Source organism: Cornus florida, unplaced genomic scaffold (assembly GCF_030987335.1).
Source record: "Cornus florida cultivar Cherokee Brave unplaced genomic scaffold, ASM3098733v1 CherokeeBrave_3.0.0_Hap2_Chr08, whole genome shotgun sequence".
Lineage (NCBI taxonomy): Eukaryota > Viridiplantae > Streptophyta > Magnoliopsida > Cornales > Cornaceae > Cornus > Cornus florida.
The window spans coordinates 7,675,182-7,700,314 of NW_026775578.1; the positions used below are offsets into that span (position 1 = coordinate 7,675,182).

Here is a 25,133-nt window from a genome sequence, read left to right on the forward strand (position 1 = left end):
CCTTTTTGAGAATGGGGAGATTATACCATTGAGCCAGAGGTCTTTGGTTTCTTTGTAGTAATGTTGGGGAAAAAATAACCAATATAATAGTTTTGGCCTTTTCGGGAAATGTTGGCAGGAGGGAGAAGGTGCTACTGAGGAATCCAAGAAAAGCAACCACGTTCTCAGGCAGATTGAGAAACGCCAGCAAGAGGTGAACCAAACCATCACACCAAGCTTTTATACAATGTGAATGCTAACCTCCTCTCAGAAGATGCATATATATATAGTGGCAGATAACTAACCGGAAGAAGCACCACCAGGAGTTGCAACATCAATTAAACTTCCGATCAAAATATGTGATCGTACACAACCTGCCCTTGACAAAAATAAAGAATAATTTAGTAATCTAACAATGCCCGATTTTCTGCACAGGCAAGTATACAGTGGCATTACAACAAATGAACAGGCTGAACAGAGAAACCACCCTCTGCCAGTTTCACAACTCTCCATCTCCATGACTTGGACAAATTTAGATCAATTTTCCAGCTATATGACTCGGCATCAAATAATGATACCGTAATCCTTTCCTCATAGACTACAATTATAAGCATACACATCGGAAATGAACTGCTTTAGTTGGCAGCCAAGAAATGTATTTTCAGCTATGATTGATTATTGAACCTCTGAAGATGGTTCCCAAGGCTGTGGTTCAATGTGACTTTTCATCCCAGGCTTGAATCCGTGGAAAAAATCTTTTAACCGTGTGAAATTTGTAACTGGAACGTCAACTAACCTGCTCTCCTATCAAATCAAGACCAACAACTAGGAAAGTTATCCCTTGAAACAACAGGAAGTAGAAGTGAATTCCTTGAGCAGACAACAAGCTTCTCACTGAGGCAGTTAACAAAATAAATGCAAGAGCAAGTTCCTTCCTGTACAGACGATTTCTTTTAGTCTTTCCAGATGTCTTGGTCAACTCTAATCTGTTAAGCTCCGCAAGACCCGACTCTGAGGAGGACCTGTGGAGACTGGTACCTTGCGCTGGTTGAGATTCATTTTCCACAAACGCAACTAGGTCTGCCTCTGATGATCTGCCCAATTTTTTAGTAACTATCCACTCATAAGAACTTTTTAATCGGAACAGCCCTGATATCATTGCATGAAATTTGGTCACAGACATGGTATTCTCAAATAGGAGGTAGGGCACGATAAATGGGAATGACTGGGGTGCTGGGATGATATTCAAGATGGACATGAATCCAGGGACATAAGAAACTACCCAAGCTGGTAACTCAGCTTCCGGCATGAACATGGTCAAAGGGAGAATAATGCAGAATAGTGTGAATGAATAAAAAGGCAAGATAAGTTTCCGCAGGAGGAAGAAAAGAAATATAAGGTTGACTTTCTTGGCCAAACTCACCTGTTATGACAAGAAAAAGAACATTAATAAACTTTACAACAATATAGTTGAAACAAAATCATTTGATGGCCATAAGGCCACAAGTTTTAGTAATAAATTACTCATTCTCAGGAATTATTTAAGAGAGATGATCTTTGGCTTTGTTCTGTGTTTTTTACTTGGTTCTGTGTGTGTATGGGGAGGGCGTGCATCCAGTTTTCTTGCTTTCACAGAACAAAAGCTCAAAAAATCTAGTAAACATTTCAATTACTGAACAATCTTTTACTAATGTTTAATTCAATATTGTCCTCTAAATTTGAACAAATTTACCCATTCAAGAACTTATATAATTATGTAATATGAAAAAATAAATAAAGAAAGGAAATTCATTACCTTCAGCTAAAGTCGCAATATGTTAACTATCTGCCAAATTTTTACACACTAATCCAACTACTTGTCTTGCTGCCACTAGTTTCTAGATCAAAAACTGCTAGCAGCTTAAGGTATAGAGTAGAAACCTATATCATAGAAAGCACCCAAGAAAGAAACCATAATCTCCCCTGCAACCCCTAAATTGAATAAAGAAAAGGCAGGAAAAATTTACTTCTGTTCACTCTGGCAGTTCATTTATTTTCTTAATGAACAGAAGGTGGCTGTAAAAGTTATATGGTTAAAACTACATATTGATAGCCAAAGTTCTCACATGCAATGCTGTGTCTGAAGTCCAGTGTCTTTCTCCACATCCCATTGCTCCTTTTCTTTTCATTACTAGGTTGAATCTATTTATTAAGGTTATATTTTGAGTTGACCAAATAACCCTATCCTCACTCTCTTTTACATTTACAATAAGGCTGAATTACTTCCAAATTCAGTTAACAATTCCTTCAGGTTTTTACATTGAGAATTTGCAAAAGAAAAAAGAAAAGAAATTGATCACCTTTAATTAAAGTGGCAATATGTTTACCATCTGCCAACTTTTACACACTTATTCAACTACTTGTCTTGCTCCATTATTTTCTAGTTCAAGAACTGCTAGCAGCTTGAGGGCCAGAGTAAAAACCTAAACCATAGAAAGCACCCAACGAAGAAACCACAACCTCCGATGCAACCCCCAAACTGAAGAAAGAAAATGCAGGAAAATAATACATCTGTTCTCTCTGCCTGTTCATTTATTTTCCTAATCAACAGAAGGTGAATGTACAAGCCTAAGTTCTCATGAAATGCAGTGTCAAAGTTCAGTGTCTTTCTCTAGTTCCCCTTGCTCATTTTCTTTTCATTACTACGTGCCCATATTTTCTTGTTTGAATCTATTTATTACCACAGAACAGCAATTAAGGTTATACTTAAGTTGACCAAATAACCCTTATTTAAAATAAGGCTGAATTACTTACAAATTTAGTAAATAATTCCGTCAGATTTTTTACATCGAGAACTTGCAAGATAAATGAAAATCAAATGGAACTTCCAAACCTTTGAACGAAGTATGTCAACAAAGCACAAGCGAAACAATTGCATTGGACCTGAATGCCAGCGATGTTGCTGCTTCTTATATGCTTCATACGACTCAGGGAGTTCACAAAGGCACTGCAAAAAAAGAAGCAGTGTCAATGCAACCTTAACCTAATATCTCAAATGCGTGGAGAAAAAAATCCAAATATTAATATATTATGAACCTTAACATCATTCAGATATATGAACTTCCATCCACAAAGGTGAGCACGGACAGCAATATCCATGTCCTCAACAGCTGTTCGTTCCAACCAGCCACCACATTCCTGAAGGGCCTTGATTCTCCAAACACCAGCAGTACCATTAAAACCAAAAAAGTTGATAAACATTCCATTAACTTGCTGTTCGACCTCAAAGTGGAAGGATAAGTTTATGTTCTGCAATCTTGTAAGCAAGTTCTCATCCTTGTTCACAAAGCTCCACCTTGTTTGGACCAATGCTAGTTCGCCTTGTCCCTTCAAAAGGTGGAATAAACAATTAGTCCCAGGAACAAAAAAGGATTAGTAAATCACTTAACATCTATTTTCTCACGTTAACTAAATGGTCTTTCCATAAAACCCAAAGGACCCAATTTTTGAGTTGGTTTAAGAAACTGAATCTATATCTCTATATGCACGTCTTCATGAGCAGGGGCAGAGAGGGGGGCATGGCCCCTCCAAGATTTTATAGGTATCTAAAATATATGTTGCCTATAAATAGTGAATTTCAAAACACTAACAATTGTATGTCTCAATTCTTATTGGGTTGTATTGGTTTGGGAACGTGTAGATAGACTTGGGTCCAAAGTAATTAAGCCCCAAGTAGTTGCTGTCATTGCCAAATAAGGATTTGTATTACTTGTTCACCAAGCTACAGTTAGAAACTCTATACCCCCGATGTTGAGGAGTGGTAGACCATGAAAGGCTCAAGTATTCAACGCCATACCTTGAGCAAAGAGAGTATGTACACGGTGTAATTTCTCATGAGGCAGTGAGTGAGTGAGCATTCTCTACAGTTGTATATTCTCTTCTTGATTCATTATAATGAAATTCTTCTCTCCGTGGACGTAAGTTGAGTTCGGCCGAACCACGTAAAATATTGTATTATTATGTGTGCTTGTTTGTGTCATGACTCCGCTGTGCCAAAGGAAGGGGTTTAATTTCCAACAAAACATGTGGCCCTCCGAAGCTTATAAAGAAACTAAATTTGAGTCTTTTAGGTTTTTACTTTTAGTTAGTCCAAACTTAAAGGAATGTTCAAAAATTCCATATATTGCACCTATCCCTATTGTTTTCCTAATTTTATGCACTTTGTGATTTGTGAATACTCTCAATTTATTATTAAAAAAAATAATAAATAAATAAACTTATTTAGATCTACTTTCCAAAACTCTATTATAAAGAAAAAATTATAGTATAAATTTTTTTAATTCATTTTCATACTACTAATTGTTTAAGATAAGTCGAAATAAAACTGAATATATGGAGTGTAACTTTAGTAAATCTAGAAAGACAAATGAGGATGTAGTGGGGATTGAGAATCAAGAGGTACAAAAAAGTGAACATTTTCGTCATCTAGGCTCAATTATTCATAATGAGGGAGAAATTGAAGATGGCATTAATCAAAGAATCAAGTCAGGGTGGGTTAAATGGAGGAGCGCATCTAGTAGATTGTGTGATAGGCGTATACCCTTATGATTGAAAGGGGAGTTCTATCAAACAACTATTAGACCAGACCTACTTTATTGTACTGAATGTTGGGCAGCTAGGAAACAATATTTGCATAAAGTGTGGCACAATGCGAATTTTGAGGTGGGTGTGCAGTAAGACCAAAAAGGACAGAATTAGAAATGATCACATTCGAGAGATGGTTGGAGTAGAGCGCCAATTGGAGATAAAATGTGACAAAATCAGTGAGCAAAGATGATCTTTTAAGGGCGTTGGTTAGGAAAAGTGACATTGTCCACATTAAGGGTAACTAGGGAAAGAGGAAGACCAAAGTTAATGTAGGTAGACTTGGTAAAGAAGATATGATAGCATGTGGATTGAACTATGCCCTTAAATAGAGCAGAATGGAAACATGGGATTCATGTAGCCGATCCCAAGTAAATGGGAAAAGGCTTGATTGTTGTTGTAGTTTTATTTTCATACTACTAAGTCAGCCCCCGCAAGTAAGGATCCACCCCTATTCGTGGGTGTAAAGATCCATATATGGTTTAATGGGCTCATTGTTTAACTGACTCAACAAAAGCATTCAATAATATAAGATTTGAGTGCCATACAAGAAAATCGGTTTAGACCTCACAAGGTGCAAAATAATGCCAAATGTTAGGTCTTCTACATTCCACTCCTCCCAATATTCCGCATAAAGAGGACCAACACTAGGCAACAGCCTTTTAAGTAGGAAAATAAATAAGGCCAACCATATAGATGGACATCATTAAAGCCATGTCCAAAGAAAACAGAACTAGTGGGCAAATAATGATGACAAAAGAAATAAGAGCTCTATATTACATTATCTCATACAAATATCAAAATATAGTTCATGTACTTCTGTCTATGAAACACCTACTCATTAAGTACGAGTTTTTCTTAAATCATACTATTTGTAATAACATAATCACGCCAAAAGGTTTCAACTAAACCACCACAGGTCACAGCTAGAAATCATTGTAAAATATGCATATATGCACTGGATTGAGAAAAGCTTCCATTGAGGATCAAATGGAGTAGATCACCTATGAGAAGTCACATACAATTGTAACAAGATAGGGAAAAACAAGATTGTAACAACAAGACATATGGGTCTCTAACATGCAACAAATGTGATTATGACGTCACTGATATATTGGCAACATCCTAAAAGATGTTCAAGAAGATCACTGGACACTTTAGGGCCACGTCTTTCCCTTGGATTTATAGTGGTCCCTTTGCCTAACCCATCCACGTTATATGCACCAGAATCTATTAATCTGGCTGGCATAAATTAATTGTTGTATTAAAAGCTTACATTACCATGGTGGCAAGTCCAACAATGTGTTAACATTGGATGGACAGGAATCACACCATATCGATAATTCGTTCTTTGAGAAAGTTTGCACATAAGCAAAAACATATCTATATACGATATCAACATACTTATGAAACCTGGTGATCTAAAGCTCCCTACAATACTGCTTTTGAGCCTAAGCTTTGATTGTAAGACATGCTCAGACCAATGATCTCCATATAAATTGTATAAAAAAAATTACCTTGAAATAGGGAATAGTTTTCTTCAAGAAATCTGGTCCCGGTTGAAAATCCGCATCAAATATGGCCACAAACTCATAATCTTTAACATAATCGCAACTCATTGCAGATTTGAGATTCCCCGCTTTATAGCCTGTCCGGATAAGACGATGCCTATACAATATCCGCACACCCCTTTGTTGCCATTTCTGAACTTCTGCCTTGATAAGGAGTTGAAGATCTATATCATCAGAATCATCTAGAACTTGTACAAGCATCCTCTCCCTTGGCCAGTCTTGGATACATAATGCTGCAATGGATTGCTGATAAACCTGTGTCCCAACCCAGTGAAGAAATATAGAGTTACTGAGAAGGAAACTCAGACCCCGTATAACTCAAGTAAAAAAAAAAATCTCGGACCCATACAGCAATGTGAAATCCAGAGGGAGGGAGAGACTGCACAAGTTGCATGCTTTTAAGAAAAGGCTGAAATAGAATAATATGCTAAAGTAATTCTTGATTGCTCAAAATGGTTTCCCATAATGCATTGGGAGAGAAAGACGAAAAAAAAAAAAAAAAAAAAAAAAAAAAAAGGGTTCAAATTTCAGTTGTTTCAATACTTAGAAAATGCGCAACTCAAGTCAACTAAGCATTACATCTGAGCAATATCACTGAGAATCAATCAGAAATAGGGTTGTGGGCCTGAGAGTGCTCCAACAGTTACAACACTCCCCACTCTCCCACAAACACATATACTGGCACGGATTAGAAAACAACTAAAATAACATGTGAGTCACAAAATTAAACTATAAGCTAATCAAATAAAAATAACAAAGAAATAAATTTATATTACATCTTACAATCCCTCACATGATTTTATAATAACAAGGTGAGCATTTTTTAGGGTGCAATGGGTGTAGGTGTGTTTCGAGCTTGAAAACCTACACTTTTTCTTAAGGGACTACTGTGACAAAATCTTGAACTAGGTCCTTTAGTTAGTCGCTGCTTACCACACAAGTATTAACAAATAGCCAGAAATATTCGGTCTTAAGCTTTACGGTTACTTGCACATACTGCGTTTCAGGAATGTTTCAAGGGATTAGCTCAAAATCCCACAGTAGCGATCTGACTAGGTGATTCCTCCAATGTGATACGTGACCAGTACTTCCAAAATTCCAATCTTAAAGCGAAACCTTACGAAAATCTTAATTTTTATGAGCACTACTTACTAAACCCATCATTTTTATCAGCACTTAAACCAAATAAATGGGACTAGGTGATGCAGAACGGAAGATAGAATAGAAGAGGAATAGAAAATAGAGAGAGAGAAATAGAGGGGAAGAAAATCTTTGTAATATATGTAAATCAATAGTCAAAAATCATCAAAAGGTATCTAAGCCTATAATAAAGTAAATAGTCCTCGTGGCTCATCAGGATCTCCATCACTAGGGAATATCATAAAAATGCTTAGCGCTTTCCTTACCACCATACAATTTCATTCTTACCTATCCAACCTCCTTAATGAGATCTCCAATCACAAAGGTCATGACTACCTTCTATGCATGAGTCACGTCCTCCTCAATGATTATGGATCAAGCCTGTGCTTTAATCCAACCGCACATTTAGAATGGCTCACCATTTTTCTTACTTCTAATCTTTCTTTTTATTTTTATTTTTTTATAAGTCTTACTTTTATGATTCATTCATTTATTTTTCTTCCAAAATGAAATGAGCAAGTAAACTTGCTTATTAACATGCCACCCTTGTACATGAAATAATCTCAAGATTTTTCAGGTGGCAAAATCTCACTGTCACACACACAAACATAATTTTTATTTTAGCGTATATGGAACTCCAAGACAATTCTAATGGCGAAGTTTTAAATTGAAACCATCAAGATGAAATTTCCATATTAGAATAAATTTGGTAAAGCACTAACAAGCTTATACAATTGTCACAGAAATCCAACAAATTGTAGAATGTGGCAATTTAATAAGTCACAGCATTATAATTGCAAATTTGTATACATGCACCACAACAATATTTTATATCAATGAACTACCACAACCACAACCATGTAAATATGCAATTGAAACTGAACAGCGCATCTCCTTTTTTATTTTATTAAATGGAATTTTTCCCCCACAAAAATCTAAAACGAACGAGTATATAATCTTCCTTATCACTCGAGGTTCAAGAGTTCTAGAAAAGTATAATTTGATCCACTTTTAATGGCAGTGTCTTGAGGGGTTACAAATTTCCCAAAGAAACATCAGAAATACAACTGAAAATTACAAAATATCAACTTTATGTTAAGCTTCAACAATAGCATTTAATAATTTCACCCATAGACTTCAATCTCACAAGTAGCATAGCAGTATAATCTATAAAATTTGAAAGTATTGTCTAAGAGTGCATTACCTTTATGAGGCAGCATTCAGCAAAAAGGATCAATATGAAAGACAAGCCCATAAGAAAACAGTTTACACTAAAATAATGTACTACATGCCCTTTTCAACAGTTGGCATTACCAATGTAACAGCATGAATTTGTCTATGAAAAAATATATATATACATATAAGCTAAAGCTTCAAACATGAAACAAAAATGACCTAAATCACAGTTGAAATTTACTTGCAATTGCAGTTGAAGCAAATCGCTAAATTAACCAAAACTTGTACAGTAGGGATTCGGAACCTACATCTTCTTACCTCCCTCTCATTGCACATGGGGATCTGCACCAACACCATCGGAAAATCCTCCACATCCTCGTTCTCCAAACCCTCTGAATATTCCATTAGCGTAACGGGCTTCAATTTCCGTAACTTGATCCAGAAACATCCAAGCACTAATATAATGCGATCCACGGACTGTATCAAGAACAAAACAATGCACATATTGATGAGACACTGTAACGGTGGCGCTAAATAATTCGCCCTAATTTGAAGCCAATTGGCATACACAAGCTCCAGAAAATCCAACACCTCCAACGACCCCACCGACGGTGGACTGAAATGCCATCCTCTGAAGTAGGCGACGAGCTCGAACACTAGTAACAACACTACAACGATCAAGAACACTTTAATCACTCGATACAATCTGGATTCGGAGCGTGACGAATAGGATTCGGAGGAAGTGATTCGGCGATTAGCGATTCGGAGTACGGAGACGAAGCCGTTGGTGAAATAGGCGAAATAATTGGCGATTTGCTGGAATTTCAAGAGCCATACCCAAGAGAGCTGACGAGCGCTTCGAGTTCGGCCTTTCTCGACCGTTAGATCGGCGGAGGGGCTGCGGATCTCGACCGTTAACCAGCTAGGGTTTTCAGATTTGTCGAGGAAGAGGTCGCTGTGCTTGTCTCTGTGCTTGTTCCACCATTCTTGGAATTCATGGTTTGGTGGTCGAGACATATAGAGGATGAATGAAATGTGTAGAAGAAGATCTCTTTCTGTGTCTTTGGTTTCTTCTCAGTGAACCATGGCAGTCTCTCTCTCTCTCTCTCTCTCTCTCTCTCCTCTTTCTGTCTCTTCTCTATGTGATCCGGAGTTGGGGGAAGAAGCCACAAAGCAGAGAGGGCTGAGGTTGAGCTAAATTTAGTTAAGACACCACCAAATTTAGCGGAGTTTTGCTCTTTCTTAATGTACGTATAGTAGTATAAGTACATATGCATGTTTAATATAAGATTATTAGAGCAGGACACGTGTGGCAAGCTATTCATCCCAAGACCCTACCGGCTAATCACGGGGATATTCATATTTGGTAACGCACAGCAGCAAGTACGATATTTTCCATTATTTTCACTGATTTTAAACCAAAATCCAATTCAGAATTGACAAAAGGGACCATTTTAGGTAATATGGATGGAAAGAGAAAACGGTGCCTATTGCGTGACTTTCGTTCATATTTTTGGTGTTACAGTATATGTTTGGTTTAACTCAAATCATTGTATTGAGAATTCCATATATTTATTATCATTAACAATATGGGTCACCGCTAATTATATCATGTTATTAAAAACAATATTGTCGTATGACCCCTATTTTGAAGACATTGTGACAAAAAAAAAAATTTTAAAAAAAAAAAATGCAATGCAAAGTTTTGGGGATGAAGTATCTATCAATTAGTAGCAGTTTCTTCTGCAAAGAGTGAAAAAGGTTTGGAGATTTTGTAACTAATATTTATGGGTATATCATTTTGGATAATGTTAACAGTTCACTTGTTTAATTTACTTGAAGTGGAGGATATCCTCTGCTTGAAATTGTTCACTCTGCATCTAGGTTGTGGCTTTCTGCAGGTCAGAATAATAGAGTAGGAATTGTTTTCGTGACCAAAAAAATTAGTTGATGTAAGGCAATTGTTACAAGTGTCTTACATTGGATGCAAATGAAAAAGTAAATGATTATATATGGATTAGGTGTTACAAATTTCTCATATATTATAGTATTGCTCCAGTTACAAACTAATACAATGTTCAACTCAAATCAAATTAAGTAATGAATAACTTTAAAGGCAGCTGGTATAGAAAATCTAAAAATCAAATCAAACCGTTTTCAACGGTTTTAAAAAGTTTAAGACCAAACTATGAGAGAACGATTTGGTTCAATTCGATTACATGGTTCTAGACTTTTTTTATAATTCAATCTAATATATAATATATAATATTATTTTTTATTATATATTATGATATATAGTTGGGAGGTTCAAAGACTAATTTTATTATTGTATTATGTATAAAATAAAATATAAATATATATACAATTTATAAAATTTAATCTTGTAAAACCAAACGCAGCCAATCTAATGTTTAGAATTGACTAACCTATTTATTATGCGGTGTTGTGGAGCATCATGTTTATGTCTTTTAAGCGGTAACCCACCTAATCAAAGCCTTATTTCTTTTTATGTCCTACAGTCACATGATCACATCTATATATTTAGCATAAAAATTATAATATTATTATATCATGGTTTGCCATAATTTATTATTTGTCCTAATAAGGAATTATAATATTATTTTTAGTTTTATATTTAAGAGTAAATTGTATAATGTGTATAAGAATAGCCAGGGAAAATAATTTAAAAAAAAAAAAGAAAAAAAGTCAAAGAGTTAGAAAGAGAAGAGAATCAAATATATATATATATATATATATAGAATAAGTTTGTGTTGTGCATTATAAAAATAAGAATAATTATTTTATTTTATTTTTTAGAGTAAATTGCATAATATGGATAGGAAGAGTTAGGAAGATGATACAATTAGAGAGAGGAAAAAAAAAAAAAAAAGGAACGAATTAGAAAGAGAAGTTAAAAAAATAAAATTAGAAAAAAGATAAATTTATTATTAAAAATGCATTATAAAAAAATTATATGACTAGATATGCTCTTGGGCCTTAAAGCCAGCCAAAGTACACTCAAACACTAGGTGGGCACATAACCTGGGCTTTGCCCGATTTCAACGAGGGTATTCAGACATCGGCTCATTCGATCTTAAACATAATTTAATGGAACTACCCAAAACCCAACTTCAGGTCCAATGATTGATCATCGTTTATTAGCCCAATTCCCAAATCCAAATTAACCAGTTGTATATTCTTAAGGGCATTTTTGGTTCAGTATTTAAAAAATATATCACAATTTTCATGATGGACATCTATTTTGGACGGAGGACCGGAGGTAGTATATTTTTTCAGATAATTTTATTTTTATTTTTTAATTTTTTATTTTTTTTTTCATTGGCAAGAAACTCCAGTATGAAGTAACCATTTGTCATTTTGTTACAGGAAGACTTGAATCATTATCACATCTTTGGACGGTAGTGAAGAGATCACTAGGTTACAACATTTGATGGTGTATTTTCAAACAATTAAAAATTAAAAATTGTACAAATCTTTTTTTTTTTTTAGCCGTTTCTAAAAACTATTTTTCAATTACTTAATTAAAAAAAAAAATTCATGAAATAATCTTTTATAGTTACCTTAAAATTTTTTTTGTTCCAATGAGTTCTTGGGAACTATCTTTAAAAAATTGAATAAAATATCTCTTAAGTTTCAATAATGTTTGATAAGAATGGCGGGTTGAAAATCACTTTTTGCATAATCTATAATGTTCCTAAATATCCCTAGAAGCATGTTAAGGCCGTGTGAAATAGAGGCAAATTTTGTAATTGTAATATTTCGTTTGGTTGGAGGGATGAAAAAAATAGATGGAAGGGATGTATGAGACAAAAGTGACTCTCTCACCTTTTATTTGGTTGAATGGAATGGGTACTTAGAGATGATGGATGGGGTTACACATTTTTTTTGATTGAAAGAAAGGGAAAGAGGGTTTTTATATTCGTTTTATTAATATGCCCTCTGTAGGTGCAAAATTTCGCTCAACCAATAATGATTGAGAAAAATAAAACAACTCACTCAAAAAACAATAAAAATAAATAAGAACAGTGTATAGAGAAGCGTAAATTGCTTGATCCCTTTATTGGAGGTCTAAACCTCTATTTATATACAAAAGATTGTAAATTTATAGTAGGACTCGCGTTGCTTGTCCTCTAATTCTTTCTATATAAACATTCTTTACTAATAGAGTTCTTTCCATTGTCTAATTTTCCATACATAGAACTTGCCTTGTACAGAATTTCCTATCTCAGAATTTTCCTTCTACGGTAAATCCTTCAACTGGTAGGACTTGTGTATTCTTGAGTAACTGTGCTGAACATACTTTGATCCGGCTGGGCTTGAGTAACGGACCGAATGTTAAATATTAACATGTTGGGCTGATAATCTCTTAATTCGGGCTTCAACAGGGCTGAAGGTCATATAACAATAGTATTGGGCTTGTGAACAATGATCTTGGACTAGTATCAAACTCAATTTGGGTTTGAGCGAGGTGGGCTTTATAAACTTATCAAGGATATGTTTATATTTATGATGACGAGGATTATTCTCATTGGAGGGGATTTTTTCCCTCCACACCTCATTATTTAAAAATTATATATCTATCCCAATTTTTTAAAAAGGTTAGAAATGAAAAATCTATATTTGTGTTAGTTATTACTTCTTTCTCTATCCTCTTCCTCTCAATTTTGGGGGAATAAAAAAATACAAAGGTTCCTCCCACTATTCCCTTCCCTCCAACGGAAAGTTAATTCATCCCCCTCTCATCCATCCCTACTCAATCTTTCTCTCCAACCGAACATAGCATAAGTGTTACTTGTGAAACAACATGCGGTTCAATAATACAATCAAAATAACTTATGAAAATCTATTTATGTGCTGACTATATTGAGGATTTAAATGCATCTTAAGGAAGGTTTTACTTCCAGAATCCCAAACGGCATGGAGTATTTTGCCATCTCTGTACTATTCCGTCCATTCCATAGCAGTCCACAAACAGCATGGAGTAATTTGCATCATTTCTTAACATTTTAAGGGGGTTATGTGCAAAAACGAAAGTTGAGGGAGTAATCTACAAAATTATGAAAGTTGATTTTATATATATATATATATATATTTCTTACAATTTTCCCTATACTTTATATGCATTTGGCAATGCTGACATTTGCATTTTCCCCTCACTGTTGAATTTCACCTGGCTGCAGGTGCATTTTGTCCCACAATTGGACTTCACAAATTTATCACTTCCACTTACGTCAGCAGCTCCAAAAATGATAAATATTTCATACATCCAACAAAGAAATAATGCGTAATGGTGACACAGATAAGCGCGTCCCAAACAAAATTATTAGTAGAAAAGATAGCATAGCTTGTGTTGGGACAAAACCTCCAAATTGCAGAAAAGCACAAATGCTCACAGTTGGAGATCATGATGTGTTGATGTTGGTGAAAGAAATGATGCCTGTGTTTTTTCTCCCCTACAATAGAAAATACCCCGACCCAAAGTGGAAGCCTGAAAAGAAAGAAAGGGCACTACAACAGTGACAATGTGGTTAATGTGACACCCCCACTCTAATAAATCACTCTTATTTATACCCTAATAAACCCACCAAATCCCCCTTCAGATTCGATCTTTCGTGGTAGGACTTCATTTTCTTGTCGTTTTAGCAGCAAATTGATTTGCGGGGGCTTGAAGTGTGTCCTTCAAAGGACATGAAATTCAGGAATTAGATGTGACAACTCACCTGGAAATCTCCCACTGTTAATGGAGACATTTCGCTATCGATGACGACTACCTAATTAACCTATAATATTTCATTACATTATGTTGTTGAAATCACTCTACATTCACTTTACACTCGCCACTTTGCATATAAAGAACCACCTTGCACATAGGAGTACCTAGCTTATTCATTTACTGTCTCAATTCTCAGTGCACATATATAGTGATTGATTATCAGTTGGCACAAAAATAGTTTCAACAGTTTTTGAATAAATTATTTTTTCTTTAAAACTTTAGGGCACAGGCACACACTTCAATATCATGCTTTGAATGAAGACATATGACGGATTTAACAAAACTAAAGTATTGGAAGAGGCTTCCTAGTCATAAACTTGATAGGGCATACTGATCATACAAATGCTAATAGACTAGGACAAACCTGCCCCCAGAAAAACCACTCTATGGTTATAATAACATTCATAAATAAATAAAATAATGATTTTTTTTTTTTTTTTTTTAATCCCATAGATGTAAAAAACAAAACTACACTAGCATTTTCTAAGCTCCTGTCAAGTGCAGCTCCCCTTGCAACCATAAAACATTAGGGGACTCAATCCAGTGAAAAACACCTAAGGGCTTGAACAGAACAGCCGAGTTATTACAATAAGATGAGAAATTTATAATCCTATATTTCATGATATGATTGGTGTGTTTTTTAACTTTTTGGTGACAATCTACCACCGAACCTTTCCGATATTATAATTTGTCGTTTAACTCTTCTGTGATGATTATATCATTTTCAAAGAATCTTTGGGATAATTTAATCACGCTAGTCTAGAGACCAATAATACAACTCCCAATTATAAAAAAGATAAAGCCGCAACTAAAAAATCGTTTGTTAAACCCCCAAAAACTGGATTTTTCCTAACCACCTCTCGATGACATGATTAAACTATATCCAAGGGTATCTTTCCATGCCTGAACTCCACTAGAATAACCTTCCCTATTCACAATATTTTAAATGCTAAAGCCCTCTGATTCACTGTGTCTAGTCAGAAAATTACCAAACCCAATATAACATGTTTTTTTATGGTCTTTTTGGATCATCAAACCTGTGTATATACATTACCTGTGTTTCATTGTTTCTTTCTGTGCACAGTGAAAAAGAGAATAGAAACTTCTCTTTATGGTTAATTTATGAAAATTACAGGAGCAATGGTCGGCTCCAGCTCAAACTAGCTAATCCATGTCTTAATCATTCATGTTAGACAATAAGACAGCATACGAGTCCAATCACACAGCTGGTTACAACATGTTAAAATCAAACCTGCCAAAATGCAACATTGAACAAATGATAGGACCATAATAATAATAATAAAACAGCCAAAATTATGTTATTTTTATAATTTGTAACCGTGTCCATTGGTTCGGAAACTGAAAGTTCATGGAATTTTCGTTTCTCATTTTCTAGTGGAAATATAGCTTAATGTGGTGTATTGGACAATGCACTAATATATAGAATTGTTTCTAGGATTATACATTGGATACTAATAAGAAAACTCACCCAAAAGAAAGGAGGAAGACAAAATGATTGACAAAAAGTAAAATAAAAATGATATACCAGAAGAATTGCTCCCTTGATTCGACCTAAAGATGGATTAGCAATGCATACAATACTCATAACTAAAATCTCCCTCTATATACAGCAGACTGTCTCTTCCTCTGGACCTTGAATTAAGGATAAATGGACGGTGATCAGAGCCTCAATTTTCACGGGGATGTTTGATTTGAGCCTGCATGGAACAGATTATAGTATAAGTCATGACTTAATATTAGTGTCTAAGTTCCTAAAGATGACACTGAATCTCTTCAAAATAGTATCTTCCTCACCATGAAAGCTTTGTGAATGAAATACTGAATCATGGTTTTGGTCCTGGCCAAAACCCATCTCAAAAATGTTTTGCAGGCCATCTTCAGAGAATGCAGGAACCTGGAGATAATCAATTGAAAGGTAGAATTAGATAACGAAAAAAGATGATATACTTCTAAGTGTTTGTAGAAATTATAAGTTTATTGTTGAGTTAGTAGTGAAAAATTAGTTACCTGTGGAAGACTTTGGCCAAATTCATCAACTGGAGTCAATTGCATGCCTATGTTTCGGCATAATGTGGTGTTAAATGGGTCCACTGAGCATGGCGTCACTACCCCATTGGAAACACTGATATGTACTTGTGGTCGGCTTTGCTGGGGATGCTGGTGGCCATAGAAAGGCGATGATGCTCGGGTACCTAATGGATATATTGGCTGCGTCGAGGAACCATTTGGCTGAAATATCTGTCATTTGGAATGGTCCCAGCAACCCAATTTCAGAAAAAATCATAGTAGCTATAGAAAGCCATTTTTGTGAAATTTTATGAACTTACATCATTAGGAAGGAGGCTATCCATTTCAGTGTCCATCCTTAGATTCACTGAAGCTAACTTCATAGCCAAGAACTGCAAAAAAATTTAAATACCAATTATTAATCAACGAAAGTAGAATTTGTGATCACCATCTTCTGCATTATGACAGCAGTTGATTATTGTTAATTTACCTCAACTTGTCGTTGCAATGACTGTACATACTTTATAATTTCTTCCAGCATTAGTGTTTTCCCTGTTACCTGCAATTTCAGTTTCCATGGCCAAGTTAGTAATGGACCCCTCATTGATCTAATCTTACTTGAGAGCTTATGTATGATCAATATTTCAAAATTACCAAATTTTCACACCTTATTGCAGCCCGGTACAAGGTCTTGGAGAAGCTTCATTCGTTCACTGATCTTCTCCCTTCGAACCTGGCCAAATACCCAAAATGGCAATCCTAAAAAATGTTAAAACTTGCCGTGGTGGGATGTTATGAATAACGAGAGAGAATGGAATTGTGGTTCTTACTCTTTCGGCAAGACTGTGGCTGTCAGTGGCTTGACCCCTTCTCGCTCTTACATGAATGTAGTCCTTTGGAGGCTCAGGAGGCTTTGGGTTGCTCTTGGCTCGTTTCTTTCTTTCATCCCCTGCACTATCACTACTCTCCTCTGTTTTAACACCACCATTTCCATTTCCATTGCCATTACCCTCCGTCATTTTTGATCGCTTTGAATTCAAATCATCCTCCACTTCACATACCTGAAATGGAAAATTTCCCGCATTTATCAGATTCTCAAATGAATTTAAAAACGAAAATTAGGATCACTTTGACTTTGTGTCATATACCTTGGTGGCATTGGCATTGGCATTGGCATTTGCAGGCTGGGATTCTGCAGTGTCCTTGGATTTTCCTCTTGAAACCACTTTTCTTTTCCTAGAATTGGAATCAGCTGGAGTTCTCAATCCAGTTTCCCCTCTTGGGATATGTTCAGAAACAGGGGAGTCCTCATTAGAACCGGGGAATTCAGTTCCGGCAAATTCAGTTCGATCTGATGCAGCAGAAGCTGAAATTTTGCTGAATTTCTTGTCAGACAGAATTTCCATATGGGTTTGTGCACAATTCTTGTTTTCCTGAACACCCACTGGGGAGCCAACTGCCTTGAGAGAAGGACTGCTAGTAACTTTGGGCAACTTAGCTCCTCCCATTAATGGGCTTAATCTACCATATGAGAATTCACTACTATTCAACCCAAATTGGCTCATTCGACCATTGAAACTGCTACTGCCGAAGCATGAAAACTTTGCAGCCCTCTCCGCGAAACCATGATCGACCGAGACTTCCGGCAAAGTGGGATTCGGAATTGGCATTGAGCTTCCCAAATTTGATATGCTTTCTTTGACAAATTGATTCATAATTGGCAAATTTGACTTTGGAGGTGAAGTCAGAGGTGTATTATAAGATGAAGTGTTAGTGCTGTTATTTGAAGTTGAACCACCAACGTAAGCCGGCAACGGCTGAGACTGCGGCAAGATGTCGCCGGTGGGGCAAATGTTGCCCAGTTTTCCGATCAGTTCACGGATTGCGAAAGTGTCATTTGACATGGCTGAATTGGAGGTAGCTGGTGATGAGACCATTGAATTGAGGGCTGACTCGAAGTCAGTGTACTGGTCCATTGACTTGTCCCAACTGGGATTGAAAAAAATGTAATCGGAAGATTGCTCCGACGAGCAATTCAGTTCAGGGGCCAAATAAGGAGTTTGACAGGTGGGTGTCAGCGATGGGTCGAAGTGTAATGGGAGTGGAACTCCGGCATTGAGAAAGAATTGTCTATCCATGTTGAATTTGAAGGACTAAAGATAGAAGAGCGTGTGAAATGAGAGAAATAAGGGGACCAAGATAAGAATTCACGGGGATGAGTATGAATTATAAGAGAATTTGAGGTTCTTGATTGTTCAGGATGATGATGATGATGAGGAGAGGAGAGAGAGAGATCAAGAAGGTGTAACAAACAGAGGAAACAGAGGAGTAACTTGTGTGGAAAGAATCAAGTGTGGGGCTGATTATGATGGCATTTGGGATGAATGGAAAGGAGGTTAGTGAAGGGAAGAGATTATGTTGGTGCTGAAAAAGCAAAGGAAACCCAGAGAGAGAGAGAGACATGGAGGGGAGGGAAAGGGGAAGCCAATAGATGGGTCGAGATGAAGTTATATAGCCAAGATACAGAGAAGTTTGGACCTTTTTACTTCACCAGAATGTTCAAGAAAAAAAAAAAAAAAAAATGAGGAAAAAGAAAAATTACTCTAAATTGAATCCCCTTAATTCTTGTCATCACATATTATCATACTCCGTATTTGTTTTACTGCGTCACTTAAAATCAATTTTGATATTTCCTTCTCCTAATTAACTTCAATGGGAATAATATTACACTTATTAATTGATCTAACAACTATTTTTTGTCTTATGAGATCAAATTATCTTAGTCAATTTATCTAATTACCCTTTTACTTCACCAAAATGTTCACGAAAAAAAAAAAAAGAAAAAAGAAAAATTACTCTAAATTGAATCCTCTTAATTCTTATCATCACATATTATCATATTTGTTTTACTGCGTCACTTAAAATCAATTTTAATATTTCCTTCTCCTAATTAACTTCTATGGGAATAATGTTACACTTATTAATTGATCTAACAACTATTTTTTGTCTTATGTGACCAAATTATCTTAGTCAATTTATCTAATTTTATCTCCTTACATATTTAAGTCCCACAAACTCAATAATACATTTTTAATTTTATCCTCTTACTAGTACACAACGTTATATTTGACCACATTCATGCTATCATTTTCGTCTATTTTTTGAATATTTATTTATTCTTCTAGTCTCCCTCGGAACATATCGGCGTTGACAGATATTCGAAAAATAAGTCATTAAGATCTCGCTTAGGAATAGCACTCTTGACTTGAATGAAACGTGTATTATGAAGCCGATACACGTATTCTAAGGAAAAAAAATTCTATCCTTCTACTCTCATTTATATGATGCATGGCTTTTTTCACATTTCATTGAAATCTGCAAACAGAAATCATGATGCAAGCTCATCCCCTAAGAACATGGAGCGTGTTATAATTTACAGACATGGGCTCTTTTCCTTTGTAATTTTGTCTCACATGCTTCCCCCATTTTACCTTTTTTTTTTCAAGCATTTTAAGTCCAAGCCGAAGTCACTTATTCTATGGCTAGACGTTTCAGATTGAATCTTGTGTTATGCCAAAAAATAAAAAATAAAAAATAAAAAATAAACACTTCATGAAATAAAAAAGAAATAATTCCATCAAATGGCCGCAGTGATAATTGTTTCATGCCATGATGGCAAAGTTTAGCGTTGCCAAGAGGGAGCATTGAATGAATTTTATTTAACAGATTGAATGTAGCAAAAATTAGTTTGATTTCATAATTTGCACATTTACTTTTCACTAAATAATACTGTACCAATAAGTTGTGGTTTAATGGCTTTCAAAAATTATGCACTGGCCTAACAATTGAAGTCCAAGACTTTAAGCCGCCTTATATACCCTGTGGGGTTAGAAATTTAACCACTTCACAAATTTTCCATCATCCACCTTCTTATTTTACCTATTGAAATAAAAATGTGAAACAGCTATAAAAACTACTACAAAATTTTAATTACAAAAATATGGGTGTTTGAGTCTTTGAGACTCTGAACCAAATGGTTAAAAAGTATCAAAAAGAATTCAGTCCACAAAATATTGTTAGATACAAAGCCAATGGATAGTGAGCCGCATTTTGTTTACTTTAATCCGGACCATCAAACAATTAATTTTTTTTTCCAATACTATCTGAAAAATAACTACAGGCCAAGTCTACTGTGTACAGTATATTATATACATTTTTTTTTTTTTTTTTGATGATTGCATTTCGGACGGATTATGATTTTATATTGACAAACTAAGGAGAAAGGAGACTCAAGTACAGACACACTTATTTGGGACGTTAAGCATTCTACCAATTAAACCATTAAAAATTTAAACACAATTATACCGGTTCCTACTAATTAGACTACGTTCCATATTTCTTCGTATTTTCATTCGTATGTATGCCTGAAAGTCAATTGGATATTGGAGAAGAATACATCACATTGGTGATTGAACTCAAGTAACTTGATCTTGTATTGTGTGCTTTATAGCTCAATTTATTGGTGTTGAAAAGTGCTCTCACGCGCTCTACGGACAGTAGCTTCTAGAGTTAAAATCTATTGGTCCTCCATTTCTGGGCTCTTAAACTTCAAATTCACTTCTTTCTCGAGAGGGTTTTTGTATTTCACAATAATCAATGGAGTCAATTCAAGTTGCATGTATGGGTTAAAAGTCAAAGTTGCATCTAATATTCCCTATTCTAATTAGGCGGTTAATTTTTTACTAAATGATTGGGAAAAAAGAATATATATATATATATATATATATATATATATATATATACATACATTATCCGTTAGTTTTAGTTTTAGAAGGGATAAAAAAGTCATTAGGATGCGTAGCGCTAGCTAGTGGAGCATTGCTTGAAAATTTGCAGAGCTCTCCGGTAGAATCGGCATTGGTCGGGTTCACATAACATATATGGCAAACAAATCCAAATTAGTGATCAATCTTTCTATATAAGAAAATGCAAGGAAACCCATCACACCCAATATGGTACGATTTGTAGGGTAGCCAAATCCTCTCGAATCCGTCTCTGATTGGATGAGACGTAGGCTCGGTTTGTATGACACTAAAATATTATTTTTAAATTATTTCTACACTTTTGTCAAACAACATATATATATATTACTTAAGAAAAAAGAAAATATTTTATATATCTAAATTTATGTCTTATATCTAAATATTTTATAGTATATCTTTCTTTTTACACATAAATACCTCAAAATCCTTAATATATAGGCTTCATTTGTTTAGATATAAAATATTTTTCAGAAATTCTTATCTTTTATTTTTTACTGTATAATTGTCGTAAAATATTTATAAAGAAAAAAAATATTACTCATATAACTTAACAAAAATAACTTACCGAAAGTTGACAGATAAGTTTATTTTACATGTCCCACATGATGAATTTGACCTCAATCTCGACCTATACATTTGCCAAATACCAAAAAATACAAATAAAAAAAATATTTTACTCAAAAGTATCTATATTTTTCGAAAAAAAATATTTTATATTGAAACAAACTACCACTTGAACTAAAAAGCACAAATGTCTTACAATTATAATTTTTAATTATAATTATTTTAATATTGATAATAAATATAATCAGGCACCCATTTTGATTCAATGGTAATTTAAACATTTATCATTAGAATAGATTCTACATTGGTAATATATAAAATTGTGATTTACCATTAGAGTGGATTTTATATTGGCAAAACAATATATAAAATTGTGAAGATGGGTTGAAGATTGACGACGACTATGCATTTACCAAATAAATCACTATTATTTATCTACTTATCTTGTATCAAGTACTATTTGTAATAAAACACCTTAACTCGTTTACTTTGGACTTAATTCTTCCTCACAACGTGCTGCTTCCAATCACTTAGTCTTGCACCTAAAAATTGTACATCACCACTTCTCTCCAACCCAAATTTCATTTCCAAACAAATGCCATTCACACTTGGAAGAATACTCTGAGAGTAGGTTTGATCAGAGTCTTCTTCCACATTTATTGATAAGCCTTGCATTCACACTTGACCAATCGACTACTGATCAAGTGTAATTATAAGTCTCTTTGTGACGTTTATCACCGTCGTCTAAAAGAGTTGTTTACACATATACGTAGACACATTCAAATATTGTAAACAAAATGAACAATATTTACATTGACCCGTGAGAGTCTTTCTTCCACTATACGCACGTGTGTGAATTCGTTTTGTATTCTTATATGTAATTAACAACTTCTCACGTATGGCCTACATAAGAGAGGCCATAACCTTGGAATTATACATGTTATGGAAAAACACTGCATTCCAACAACCATTGGTGTCCCCCCCCCCAGTTGGTACCATAAACTCCACAAGACCTTTTTAACTGTACAATTCATCTCTCATTCTTTATGCCATATTCATTACTAACAATTTGTGCATCCTATATATATGTATATATATGCTACGTGGAACTTCTGCAGCGCACAATATATAATTGAACGGGCCAAAATTAACTTCTTGTAAATACCGAAGATAAAATAAATAAATAAATAAAAAGTTAAAAAAGTTCTTGTATCTCATTTAACAATTTTATTTTTAAATCTGAGTTTTTGGCACTTAGAAAATGATTAATTAATTAAAATAATGATTTGTGGAAACGAAATGAAAAAGGAAAAGGAAAATGATTTGTCACTACTCACTCTTAACAGCACAATACCAACTAGGCAACTGTAAATGTAAGCTATCAACCCCAACCAAGTATATTTACAAACCTCTTCAAAGTGAATATAAAGATGGCCACTTCTTAAGTGCATCTACTTTATGGTATTATATAGATCAATAAATGGGACTTACTACCTATATTAGTCACCATCTAGCCCAATTCAGTTGCTCAAGAATTTGTCTTTAAGAGACAGAGTGCTACTACCCCCTTTTGGAAGAAAATGCCATTCCTAATCTTTTCAGACTCCTTTCTTTCTGTTTCAGCAACTCATTCTTTTGCTTAATAATCACTTCTTTTCTAAGGGGAATGAGTATCCGTTATTAGGGTGCAAACGATTTGATTTGATTCAGTTCGGTCCGATTCTGAACTAAATCAGAAACGAATCAATTTCGAATGTTTTTTTAAAAAAAAATAGAACCGAAACTGAAACGATTAGAATTGTAAAACCAAATCATAAAAGATCAGTTGGATTCAGTTATCAACTATGAAAAGATTGTAGTTGAAAATATTCTAGCTGAGATCTTATAATTATCAATATTAAGCTTACAAAGAGCACAACCAATTCAATTTTGGTAATAATGAGAGCTTTACGTCATGTCAGCAAAATTCAAACTATAATTCCAACAAGTAACGCATTGGAAGCTAGCTTAGCTTACCAAAATAATTTATTAATTTCAACCTTATAAACAATTGTCTGTTAATTATTAATTAATTTTTTCTAGTTGCTATCATATTGTCTTGTACGTATATATGCAAGTAATTCCTGATTAAGAGGGTTTTGTCTGGTTGGTCTGTGCCTTGTCCTGTAAGTAGCACAACAGCGCACACATACTCACACAATTCAATAACAATAAGTAGTATGCCAAAACGAATTAATGTGCTCGATCATCACATATATTGATATTTGATATGCATATGTATATATATAATACACATACATCTATAATAGAGAGTTTATCCTAATTAAAGATTGTGCTGGTGGAGTGCCTAGCTCTTTTCTTTTTTGCCTTGCACTATATATATTATCAATATATATATATATATATATATATATATATATATATATATATATATATATCATATAATACGATGTTCTTTTGCTTTATAGTCTTGTTTATTTGTGATATAAAATATGATTAGTATATTGAATGGTCGGTTTGCCCCAAAACCAGAGATCCTAAAACTAGGGGCCTAAGCATCTGGTGGTGAAATGGCATGAACCAATCAAAATGTTAGATACGTTGAGTTATCATTGAATAAACACTATATTTCAATCCATTCATTACGTAACATATTTGTATTAAATTACAATAATCAAACAAATAATACCATTTATTTTTGTAATAATTCATCTCTAATCACCGCCTCATAAATATTAAATATATAATATAATATAATATTTTTGTAATTTTTTTAAAAAAAATCCCGACACAGCTATATACGTAGTATTTGATTAACATATATAGGTTGTCATAGAAAAATTATTCGTTTCATATACACGTAATGACACAATTATTAGTTCTATGCAAGTGCAACCCAATAAATAATCTTCTTGTCATTCCCCCTATGTGTAATACAGTTATTAATGAGAATTCCAAATCCAGTAATACAATTTAATTCTGTACTAAAAATAGATATTTAAAGTTATCAATATTTTTATTGTCTTTTATGGAATATTATGGATTGTTATATTTTTTATTGTTCCTCGGTATTGTATTGTATTGTATTATTATTATTATTATTTTAATTAGCACCAGGAACTCACCTAGGCAGGACCCCTTTGGGACTCACCCTAGGCTACAAATCTGGGAGTGCAGAGTCTCGCCCCAAAAATACACCGGGTAAGACGGAGAAATTAGAAGGCTTGGTAGGAGTCGAACGCTGGCCGATTGGATGCTAGCCCCGAACCCTACCATCACTGCCAAGCCCCCGGGGGCATTGTATTGTATTGTTGTAATAACAATTGAAAGAAAAAAACAAAATTGGTTTGAACTTATGAGAGACTGGATTTAATTGATAGGTGGTCCAATGTAATACTGGTTTAGAATGGCAAGCCTAACTCATTTAGAAGTTTA

At 34.5% G+C, this 25,133-nt stretch overlaps 2 protein-coding genes across 2 annotated transcripts; both read right to left on the reverse strand.

Annotated features, from left to right (window-relative positions):
• Positions 1-359: 359 nt before the first annotated feature.
• On the reverse strand, positions 360-9,733 carry LOC132269177 (probable xyloglucan glycosyltransferase 6). The gene is made up of 5 exons (XM_059770266.1): positions 8,808-9,733; positions 6,120-6,428; positions 3,055-3,345; positions 2,852-2,965; positions 360-1,402 (listed from the first exon to the last, which is right to left on the reverse strand). The coding sequence occupies exons 1-5, from the start codon at positions 9,504-9,506 to the stop codon at positions 767-769; spliced, it is 2,049 nt and encodes a 682-aa protein (XP_059626249.1). The 5' UTR covers positions 9,507-9,733; the 3' UTR covers positions 360-766.
• Positions 9,734-15,603: 5,870 nt separating this feature from the next.
• On the reverse strand, positions 15,604-19,377 carry LOC132268375 (transcription factor bHLH78-like). Its single transcript, XM_059769230.1, has 8 exons — positions 17,460-19,377; positions 17,142-17,372; positions 16,979-17,044; positions 16,802-16,870; positions 16,632-16,703; positions 16,312-16,542; positions 16,099-16,198; positions 15,604-16,001 (listed from the first exon to the last, which is right to left on the reverse strand). The coding sequence occupies exons 1-8, from the start codon at positions 18,447-18,449 to the stop codon at positions 15,979-15,981; spliced, it is 1,782 nt and encodes a 593-aa protein (XP_059625213.1). The 5' UTR covers positions 18,450-19,377; the 3' UTR covers positions 15,604-15,978.
• Positions 19,378-25,133: the final 5,756 nt, after the last annotated feature.